The sequence below is a fragment of the Neophocaena asiaeorientalis genome, unplaced genomic scaffold (assembly GCF_003031525.2).
Source record: "Neophocaena asiaeorientalis asiaeorientalis breed wild unplaced genomic scaffold, Neophocaena_asiaeorientalis_V1.1 scaffold1, whole genome shotgun sequence".
NCBI classification, from domain to species: Eukaryota; Metazoa; Chordata; class Mammalia; order Artiodactyla; family Phocoenidae; genus Neophocaena; species Neophocaena asiaeorientalis.
In genome coordinates this window covers 1846001-1857308 of record NW_020171981.1, presented here as the reverse complement: position 1 = coordinate 1857308, position 11308 = coordinate 1846001, and the positions used below count along the sequence as shown (strand labels likewise).

The following is an 11308-nucleotide window of genomic DNA, read 5'->3' as shown; positions in this document are numbered from 1 at the left end:
TGGGCTCTAGAGTGCAGGCTCAGTAGTTGTGGCACACGGGCTTAGTTGCTCCAGGGCATGTGGGATCTTCCCGGACCAGGGCTCGAACCCCTGCCCCCTGCATTGGCAGGCAGATGCTTAACCACTGCGCCACCAAGGAAGTCCCCCATGTGGCAGTTTTGATCAAAGTCTGAGGTGTTTAAATTTAAGATTTTTAAAAGTAGATCAGGTTTACTTAAAAAAAAAAAGAAAATGTATATAGCAGTTCCAGGTAAGACTGAAGTGTGTACGTGGAAGTGGATGACCAAAGTGGAGGTGAAAACTGTGAGCTCCTTGCCATAGTCTTCAAATTAATGACAAGGTGGACCCAGGCAGAGGCATAGAGGTACAGGTTTCCCCCTTGGTCTGATAGAGCATCCCTGTGAGCTGAAATGGCTTAAAGCAAAGGAGCAGTTACCTTAGGACACATCTTGCCAAGGGATGCACAGAGTAAATCGACATAAGGCACGGATGCTCACAGACACAGTTCAAAGCTGTGGTAGCTTGATGCTGAGAGGCTGAGTGTAGTTCCCAGGGCAGGAGCTTGGTGGTGCCACTATTTCTGCTTGGGGTGTGGAGCTGCCAGTGACAGCTCACTGCAAAACAAAACACTGAGTACAATTTTCACTTTTGCCTTTCTTCTTAAAACAAAAATTATCTTCAAGTTTCTTTGTTTGTGAAAACAGGTGCTACTGTAGGTCTTCCACGAAAGTGCAGTGGTGTAATGCGAGCTTTTGAGAAGCGGGGTGCGGCCAGGCGGCGGGAGCCTCGGGGACAGCAGTTTAGAACGGGGTGGGGTTGGGGCTAGCACACACCAGCCGGCGTATGTAGACCGCGTGAGCAACAAGACCTTACTGTGTAGCACAGGGAGCTGTACTCAGGACCCTGTGACAGACCACAATGCAGAAGGAGAGGAAATAGGAAAAAGAACGTTTATATATGTGCGGCTGAGCCACCTTGCTGTGCAGCAGTAACTAGCACATTATACTTCAACTTTCCTCATAAGTAGTAAATTAAAAATAATAAAAATGTAAACAAATGAGGCAGGGGAGTAGATCTGGAAGAGACATTGAGAATGAGGAAGGTGCCAGGTCGACCTCTTACTCTGAAATATGTGGGGAATGGAAACATGAGCTAAAACCTTTGCATGAGAATTCTGCCAGGGAAGCAGTTGCTTCAGCAGAGAGCTAGGCTTTAGGGTTGGGAAGGGTGTTCACTGAATGGGACAGTCAAAAGTAGGGGAAAGGGTTTTGATGTCAGCCCATAGCTGAAGAAGCTTGACTCTAGGGTAGCACCTTGGCTTCCATTACACCAGACTTTGATGCTAATTTGGAGTCTCCTCAGCGCTGTGCTATTTGTATCTTTCTGTCCTGCCCTGGAAACAAAATTAGTTTCTCATTTGAAATAAAAGAGTTGCCTCATTTGACATTCCACCACAGACTAAGAGGGGATAGAGCGTAAAACAAAGTTCTCTCATTAATCATGCTGATACTATTTTAAGGTGTTTGAATTCAGTCAGTGTTGGGACGGGGGTGGGGGGAGTAGTGAATTAAGGTCACATACACACCAAGGAAGACGTCTTTTTTTAAAGATGAAATCTTTATTATTTTTTTAATATTTATTTATTTGCTGCGCCAGGTCTTAGTTGTGGCATGTGGGATCTAGTTCCCTGACCAGGACTCGAACCTGGGCCCCCTGCATTGGGAATGTGGAGTCTTAGCCACTAGACCACCAGGGAGGTCCCCCAAGCAAGATTCTTGCAGTTTCTGCTACAGAACCTGCAGGGAACATAGGACCAAGGAAAGAACTGAATGATTACCACCCACCTATTCCCAACTCAAGAGGAGAGAAAACTTCTTGTGATTGAGGAGAAATGGGAAGAATCAAGGGTACTTGGTTGTTAAAAAGCTGTGGGTAAAGGTGTGGTTCTCATAGTGTGGGTGTGGTCAAGCAGTCTCCCTGAACTCTGTGGTTTCATAGCAGTGTCACCTTCCTGGGACGCCTAACCCAAAACACTTAGAGGCTGAAACGCCCTGATGCTGAGCAGGGAATAAAGGGGAAGGGGAATTAACTGACTTGTCTGGGCCAGTCAGCAATCTTAGCCCTATTTGAAAAAAGGTCAAAAACTTAGAACTTAAGAGCTTCTTGTTTCATCAGGAGTCTCAGTGAGTATCTTTGATCAGATTCCTGAGGCCATCCTGGACCTGGAGTCAGGAGAGGGTCTGGTACAGATTGAGTGTCAGACCCAGTAGGAGAATAAGAGACCAGTGTACATGAATATACCAGGGGGGCAGAGGTATATTGATACCCTTACATGTTAACCCAGCAGTGGGGACTAAACTACCTTCCCTTGAATCCATTTCTTTGTGTCCTCATAGGTCTCTAAACCTACCTCCCCTGGCCTATAGCCCTGCCTCCTTAGGTCCAAATCTTGGAATGACAAGGATATGAGAGTAACTTTAGTCTAAAGCCAGCCCCCTTAGCAGGAGCCTTAGCTGCTCCCTTTACCTACCTAGAATTAGCTACACCTCTATCGCCTAACCCTTTCTAGTGGCCCCTATTTAAAGGATGGCCTAAGGGACCCTTCTTTGTATGGGCAGACCTAACACTTCTATGTCACAAGCAGGATTATCCAGTTGTTTTTTTGGTTGGTTGTTTTTTGCAGTATGCGGGCCTCTCACTGTTGCGGCCTCTCCCAGCCACGTGGCTCAGCGGCCATGGCTTATGGGCCCAGCCGCTCCGCGGCATGTGGGATCTTCCCGGACCGGGGCACGAACCCGTGTCCCCTGCTTCGGCAGGCGGACTCTCAACCACTGCGCCACCAGGGAAGCCCCTGTTTGTTTGTTTGTTTTTTTAATTGAAGTATAATTGATTGGATTATCCAATCTTGCTGTGCTAAGAGAGGGAAGAAAGTGGAGAGGAGAGAGAGCATTTGGGCTTTAATTTTTTTCATTTCTCAGGTGCAGTGATTGTACAAGTCCTTCTAATGTTTTCCAAGTCATAATTTTATAATTTTATTCTGGACAGAGTTTTTGGCTAAGGGGCTCTCACGCTACAGAAAATTTAGTATTTATATCACAGACATAAAAAATGTAAGCCACTATTTCCCAACTTGAGAGTAATAGTGCCTTGGGAAATCATGGAGTTATTATAAAGGGTTGCAAATTCACTAGCTGTGTTCTCATTATCTGTAGACCAAATCGACATCTCCCACCTTTATGTACTACTATTATTGAATATATATATGAATTAATAAAATATAAATGTATTTAAAAGTATTATTGAATGTATAGCAGTTGTTTGTCATTACATGTTTTCTCAATTTGTGGATACTATACTAAGCTATTGTCTCATGGGGATCCATGAAAATTTTAGATCCTAAAAAGGGGTTCATATAATCTAAAAGGTTGGGAATCTCTGTTCTAAGCCATTTTGAGATGAGAGAATTAACAGCTTGAGTTAGAGTGTAGTTATTAGGCACTGCATGTTTAAAGAGACGATTCATTGAGAGGGAGAGAAATTATCAACAAAGATATAGCTCCTTCTGTATGCTAGACACTTAAAGCCTCCCATCCATATCCCCTGGGCTTCTTCCCCAGAGGCTGCCACTGTTTTTGGTTTTTGGGTTTTTTTTCTCCCAGTTTTATTAAGGTATAATTGACATATAGCACTGTGTAAGTTGAAGGTGTACAGCATGATTTGACATCATGAATGATTATCACAGTAAGCTTAGTGAATGAAAGAGGCTGCTGCTGTTAACAGACCCTTGCATTTCTTCCTGGAAAACTTACAGGAATCTATATAAACATATATATATTTTTGGCCACACTGCACGGCTTGTGGGATCTCAGTTCCCTGACCAGGGATTGAACCCAGGCCCTTGGCAGTGAAAGCATGAGCATGGAGTCCTAACCACTGGACCGCCGGGGAATTCCCTGTATATATATATTTTTAATGTGCTTTTAATTTTTTTAACAATGTTTCTGTCCTCTAGAAATTTTAGTAAGAATATTGATGTGTTTGCTTTTAATTCGTTAGAAAATGTTTTCCTAAAGAATGGAAAATTTTTTTTAAAAATGGAAAATTTTAAAATACACCATTCAGATCTTATCTCCACAGCTGACAGGGAAACTTTTTTCAGGGTGATGAAGGGGAGTACAGTGAAGAGGAAAACTCCAAAGTGGAGCTGAAATCAGAAGCCAATGATGCTGCTAATTCTTCAGCAAAAGACGAGAAGGGGGAAGAAAAGCCTGATACCAAAGGCACTGTGACTGGAGAGAGGCAAAGTGGGGATGGACAGGTTAGTACCCACCAAAGGCCTCCATTTGGGTTCTGGAATAGGAGGTCTTAACTTTGGAGTGAGTAAGGAGTCCTTTATCTGTCCGATAGGAGAGCACAGAGCCTGTGGAGAACAAAGTTGGTAAAAATGGCCCTAAGCATTTGGATGATGATGAAGATCGGAAGAACCCAGCATACATACCCCGGAAAGGGCTCTTTTTTGAGCATGATCTTCGAGGGCAGACTCAGGAGGAGGAAGTCAGGTAACAGCCACTTGCCACTGCTCTGTAGTATGTTAGTATGTATTTAGTGCTTACTATTGAAATATATGCCAGGCACTTTGCTGAGTATTTTACTTGTATTATCTCATTTACCGTTCACAACATTTTAAGGTAAGTACTGTGATTGTACAAGAGGGATCCTCTTGTACAAATGAGGAAAGTAAGGCTTAGAATATTTAGTAACTCTTGGTGGAGGAGCTGGGATCCAGAGCCACACATCCACTGCCTTCTTTAATCTGAGGCTCAAAACCTCTGGGATTTGAAATACTTGCATATGTGGCCTTATAGGAGAGAGATGTTTCCAGAGTGCTGAGTAGTTTGAAGTGAAGTCTCTCCTCATTTCTATTCCTGTTACATTTGAGCCCAGCAGGCCCTGAGGTGCTGTGATTCACTCTTGGCTTTTGGAAGGCCTGTTTTGTATAGCCTGTCGGGAAAGATGGAGAGAATACCTGAGTTCCTACTGTTTCCCTGCCCAACGCTGTTTATTTCATGAACATCTTTTTTTTTTTGCGGTATGCGGGCCTGTCACTGTTGTGGCCTCTCCCGTTGCGGAGCACAGGGTCCGGACGCGCAGGCTCAGCGGCCATGGCTCACGGGCCCAGCTGCTCCGCGGCATGTGGGATCTTCCCGCACAGGGGCACGAACCCGTGTCCCCTGCATCGGCAGGCAGACTCTCAACCACTGTGCCGCCAGGGAAGCCCCATGAACATCTTTACTTGGCAGAATCTGCCAACCTAAGACACTTTTCCCTGGTTTCAACCAGACCCAAGGGACGTCAACGAAAGCTGTGGAAGGATGAGGGTCGCTGGGAGCATGACAAGTTTCGGGAAGATGAACAGGCTCCAAAGTCCCGACAGGAGCTCATTGCTCTTTATGGCTATGATATCCGCTCAGCTCACAATCCTGATGACATCAAACCCCGAAGAATTCGGAAACCCAGGTGAGGAAATTTTGGAGCCCACACTATTGATATTTACAGGAGAAAAGCTCTGCTTTGCATGTGGGATCTTCCCGGACTGGGGCACGAACTTGTGTCCCCTGCATCGGCAGGCGGACTCTCAACCACTGCGCCACCAGGGAAGCCCAGATCTCTGCTTTTTAAAACGCTATTCTGGGGGCTTCCCTGGTGGCGCAGTGGTTAAGAATCTGCCTGCCAACGCAGGGGACACGGGTTCGCAGCCCTGGTCTGGGAAGATCCCACATGCCGCGGAGCAACTGGGCCCGTGAGCCACAGTTACTGAGCCTGCGCGTCTGGAGCCTGTGCTCTGCAACAAGAGAGACCGCGATAGTGAGAGGCCCGCGCACCGCGAAGAAGAGTGGCCCCCACTTGCCACAACTAGAGAAAGCCCTCGCACAGAAACGAAGACCCAACACAGCCATAAATAAAGCAAACTGTCAACAAGTAAAAATAAATAAACACTATTATAAAAAAAAAAAACAAACATGCTATTCTGGCCCATAATTGGGTGAGGAATATAGGAAGTCTCCCTGACCCTCAGTTTATGTCTCTAGTGGTCCCTTTTGTTATTTCTCTGTTCCATTTGTTCAGGTTTGGGAGTCCTCCACAAAGAGATCCAAACTGGATTGGGGAGCGGCCAAATAAGTCCCATCGCCACCAGGGTCCTGGGGGCACCTTACCACCAAGGACATTTATCAACAGGAATGCTGTAGGTACTGGCCGCATGTCTGCTGCCAGGAATTACTCTCGATCTGGAGGCTTCAAGGAAGGTTGTGCTGGTTTTAGGCCTGTGGAAGCTGGCGGGCAGCATGCTGGCAGGTCTGGTGAGACTGTTAAACATGAGACCAGTTACCGGTCACGGCGCCTGGAGCAGACTCCAGTAAGGGATCCATCTCCAGAAGCAGATGCTCAAGTGCTTGGCAGTCCTGAGAAGGAAGAGGCAGCCCCAGAGATACCAAATCCTGCTCCTGACACTGCACCACCAGCTCCTGACAGACCTATTGAGAAGAAATCCTATTCCCGGGCAAGAAGAACCAGGGTCAAAGCTGGAGATGCAGTCAAGGTTGCAGAGGAGGTGCCCCCTCCACCTGAAGGGCTGACCCCAGCACCTCCAGTCCCAGAAACTACGCCTCCTCCGCCTGCTAAGACTGGGAACTGGGAGGCTCCAGTGGATTCTACTACAGGTGGACTTGAACAAGATGTGGCACAACTAAATATAACAGAACAGAATTGGAGCCCAGGGCAGCCTTCATTCCTGCAACCACGTGAGCTTCGGGGTAGGTACCTTAGGGATAGTGACTCGCTTTTTCCCCTTTGTATCATTGGACTTAGGCGCATGGGACTTATGTCTCTCAGGGATGTGGTGTCTGACAGTATCTTCATTAACTGCAAGAAACAGATGGATTCATAGGTATATTCATTCAGAAACCTCAGAGCAGTTTTATCTGTTGCACAAGACTACCCCACTGCTTTGCTGACTATTAACTGTTCAGTCATCAATACTGAGCTCCTGAGTACAGAATCCGTTACCAGTCGCTGTAGAAAAAGTGGAAGAAGGCAGTGTTCTTATTATTTGAACTAATGGTTAAATGTTTCAAGGCAGAAACTGCATTTGAATTTGGATGAGTATCTCCTAATCTTTTTGAAAGGAAAGCCTCTAATTTCCTCAGTCTTCTAGAGCCAGGCTGCCCAGTAGAACTTTCTGTACTGATGGTGCTTTTGAATACTTGTAATATGGCTAGAGTGACTGAGAAACTGAAGTTTTAATTAATTGAAATTTAAATAACCACATGTGGCTAGTGGATATCCTGTTGGACAACATAGTGCTAGTGACTAGGACCTATCTACCACCCCTCTCCCCAATCCTATTTTTCTTCCTCCAGTCAGATAGATTAGAGGATCTTTTCCTTAGTTTCTGAAATCTAAATCGAACTCAAAGATTGGAAATCCTCATTTGGACTGGCAATTTCTGCATTCTTATCTGGTGTGCGTAATTTTTGAACACCGAAAACCAGGGTAGCCTAAACTGGACCTGGAGTTGATCTTTGGATAGAGGAGTACACTCTCCTACCAATGCCTTATTACCATTGGAAGACAGTCTCTAGAACATTCCCTTTTGTCCTGAGTCATCTTCTGCCAGAGGGGAATCTCTTCCTATACTTCTAGCCCAGACCTCTGTGGCCAGGAATAATCAGGTAGATTTAGAACATCCTCCCCTCTCTAGTTGTTGCTCAGAGACTTCAGGGCTGAGATTTATCAAGATGTTTGATAATGTAATATGCTAATTATAACCTCCCAGGGATTCTGTTCAGGGAAATACTTGATGGGAAAATTTTGAACTTGCATTTTCTGAATTGCATTACTGAAGTAATTTTTTTTTCATGTTCAGAGGTTTTATTGCTGTATTAAGGTGGCAGGCAATGGGGGCAAATTTCCAAATGCTGGAGTTGACAGGAAGCAGAGATAGTTTAAAAGGAATTTTGTTAGTTTAAAGGAAGAAAGCCATTCCCCATGTTGGGATTCTTCAGCCTGTCGCTTTCTTGATGGTATCTTGAGTCCCGTTCACATCTGTCTGCTCTGCAGCAGTGACTTTTTTGGTGTATTACAGGTATGCCCAACCACATACACATGGGAGCAGGACCTCCACCTCAGTTTAACCGGATGGAAGAAATGGTACAGAAGGGGGAAAGGAGCACATGTAGGGGGTTGCATGTCACAGCTCATTCACTGTTTAAACTAAGTCAGTTTTCGCATGTTTCCCTTTTAATTTGGGTCTCCCGAAATGTAGGGTACAGGGTTTGGGTTTAGATCTTGATGCTTTTTCATTGGTTTTTCAATTCTTTTTGCAAATACTTTTTTTTAACACTGCCATGTACCAAGTAAGTGTTTTGCAGTACCTAAAGGAGGGTGGGACATGATACGAGAGTCAGCCTTTTGGAAGTCTTCTTGCTCAGACCTCTTTCTTTATTTCAGGGTGTCCAGGGTGGGCGAGCCAAACGCTATTCATCTCAACGGCAAAGACCTGTGCCGGAGCCGCCTGCCCCTCCTGTGCACATCAGTATCATGGAGGGACATTACTATGATCCATGTGAGTTTATTTTTATTGTTGGAGTATCTTTCTTGGCAGGGTGAAGTGAACTAAGAGACCAGCCTCCTGCCTCCTGAATTTCCCTTCTGACCTCTCCTTGTGGTTAACACATTCTCTGGTTGCTGTTTTCTTCACATGGAAATGAGAACATCTTTTCAAAGGGCTTGGGGGTCAAGGAGACTTGTCCATGTGATGTGAAGAGTGAGGGTTTATGAGAGTCCCAATGTGATATCTTACAGTGCAGTTCCAGGGACCAATCTATACCCATGGTGACAGCCCTGCCCCACTGCCTCCTCAGGGCATGATTGTGCAGCCAGAAATGCACCTTCCCCACCCAGGTAAGCTTTGCGCCTCTGCTTGTATGCTTCCAGTACGTGAGGATATGTGTTGGGGGCTTCACAAACCCCATCCTCTTGAGCTCTGTGCTGCTTGCTAATGAAGCTGGCCACTTCGGCTGCTTGGGCAACAAACTCCTCTTGGGTCCATCCTGAGGACTTCCATCCTGAGCAGTTTGTGGTGAGCAGTTCAGCCAGGCCATCCCATGGAAATGGTGTTACCTTTTATTTCAGTTTTTGTTTTCTTATTGTCCAGGTTTACATCCCCACCAGACACCGGCACCTCTGCCCAATCCAGGCCTCTATCCCCCACCAGTGTCCATGGCTCCAGGACAGCCACCACCTCAGCAGTTGCTTGCTCCTACCTACTTTTCTGCTCCAGGCGTCATGAACTTCGGTAATCCCAGTTACCCTTATGCTCCAGGGGCACTGCCTCCCCCCCCACCGCCTCATCTATATCCTAACACACAGGTGAGATGGCTAATGAGATTTTCCTAAGTACACATCCTTTAAATCAGACAGGAATATAGTATGAGGAGAATGCTCAAGGAATTGGAGAGAACATTTCAATGCCACTGATTTGCATGTGGTGTCAGGACGCCTCTTGGTGGTCAGGAGCTAGAAATGCAGCTTACGTGATGCCCATCATCTGTTTATTCTCTTCCGTTTCTTCAGTGGTGTTTCATTCAAGTATTTTAGTATGTCTTAGGTGCGCATGTCTGCTGTTTATTCAGCTGCATAATGAAGTTGTATTCTACTTACGAGCCCTACCACTCCCTGTACTGTTTAACTCCCAGAAGGTTGACACCATGTGGTATCTGGAGTGTCACCACTGAGCTCAGTTTCTTCCATTTGTCAGCTGATGGTAGGAATTAGAGAAAGCTGGGTAGTACTTTGAAGAAGTAAGAACCCTATTAGGACATATTAAGGCAGAAATGAATAATTATTTTAAAGGGGGGCAGCTTAGAGATTTAAAAAATTATAAATTCCTCAATGCTCTTATTTTTGTGCCTGAATAATGTTTCCTGTTTATCATAGTTTGGATGAATTAATTCCTTTTTCTTCTCCTTGCTTATTGGGGTCCCAGGCCCCATCGCAGGTATATGGAGGAGTGACCTACTATAACCCCGCCCAGCAGCAGGTGCAGCCAAAGCCCTCCCCACCCCGGAGGACTCCCCAGCCAGTCACCATCAAGCCCCCACCACCTGAGGTATGAGAGCTCCTAGGGAAGGAGCTCTAAACAAGGGATGTTTAGGGCACATCCGACCTCAGTGGGCTTTCCTTTTCTTCAGATTTCCCTCCTTTTCTGGGTGTGTTTCTATGGAAAATGGTCTTTTTTTTTTTTTTTTTTTTTTTTTATTTATTTTTTTTTTTTTTTTTTTTTTTTTAATAATAATGACCTGATAACAAATTCCAACTTTATTTCAGGTTGTAAGCAGGGGTTCCAGTTAATATGAGTTTCTGAATATTTTAAATCTAACATCGTATAAAAGTAAGTGTACAACTTACTATGACTCAGAACATTCTTAAAACTAATGCTTACTTGCTTAACAGTCACCTAATTAGTGCTCCAAGTTGTAATCATGGGATATCTCAGGGGGAGGCTTAGAGGAGTCCCAGAATTTGCCAGTTTCTTTGTTTTATGAATGCACTGAGCAGGGTTGAGTAAAAACCACTGTTAATTTGGTAGCATTTTATTTGGGAAGCTGGAAGGAAAAAATGCAGGAGGGCATTCCTTATTAAGGAAAAGGGAAATCTAAATTTGAGGTGTTACAGCAGAGCTAATTCTAAAGGTCGTGGAGGAGAAAGACCATGGGGGTTTTGTTGTTTTGTTTTGTTTTAGGGATATTACTTTAATATACATTATTTAGAAATGTGGCTTTTTGGAAATAGCTTATAAATACCCAAAAGGTCCACTAACACTTTGGTGGTTCTTCCCTTTTTCTCACCCCTGTCAGGACAGCAGAGGTGAGAACCCAGGATAGAAAACAACTGGCTGTCTACTACCAGGAGGGCTTCGAAGATATAGGATGGCTCCTACCAGCAAGCAGCTGAATGGGGGGAACCCCTGCCTTCCTCTGAGGATAGGCTCTGCTGGAGAAAGGGAGAAGCAAGTGGACTTCCTCCCGTTTTCAGTCTTTCTTTGAGTTGGCTGTGCTCAGAGGAGCAGAGATCCAGACAGCCCAGGCTTCTGAGTCTACATCTAGGAGCCCACATCTTTTGCTCTTCTTCACTTTCTCCTGGGAAATTCAAGCATCTGCTGCTCCCAGGGAAGCTCCATCCTGTTTTGTTTTCTAAGATGTTCGTTTTTAAAGCCTGGCTTGCTATTCTTAAATTAATATTCCTTTAA

General features: G+C 45.1%; 1 protein-coding gene across 1 annotated transcript in view; it reads left to right on the top strand.

Annotated features, from left to right (window-relative positions):
* Positions 1-11302, top strand: part of CASC3 (CASC3 exon junction complex subunit) — a 20639-nt gene extending 9337 nt beyond the window's left edge. The window contains exons 4-14 of the mRNA XM_024744275.1: positions 4160-4318; positions 4408-4559; positions 5341-5517; positions 6127-6812; positions 8144-8208; positions 8509-8623; positions 8863-8961; positions 9215-9429; positions 10046-10168; positions 10387-10450; positions 10917-11302. Coding sequence (XP_024600043.1) covers positions 4160-4318; positions 4408-4559; positions 5341-5517; positions 6127-6812; positions 8144-8208; positions 8509-8623; positions 8863-8961; positions 9215-9429; positions 10046-10168; positions 10387-10410 — 1815 coding nt within the window. The 3' untranslated portion in view covers positions 10411-10450; positions 10917-11302. The remainder of the gene's footprint in view (positions 1-4159; positions 4319-4407; positions 4560-5340; positions 5518-6126; positions 6813-8143; positions 8209-8508; positions 8624-8862; positions 8962-9214; positions 9430-10045; positions 10169-10386; positions 10451-10916) is intronic.
* The last annotated feature ends 6 nt before the right edge of the window (positions 11303-11308 follow it).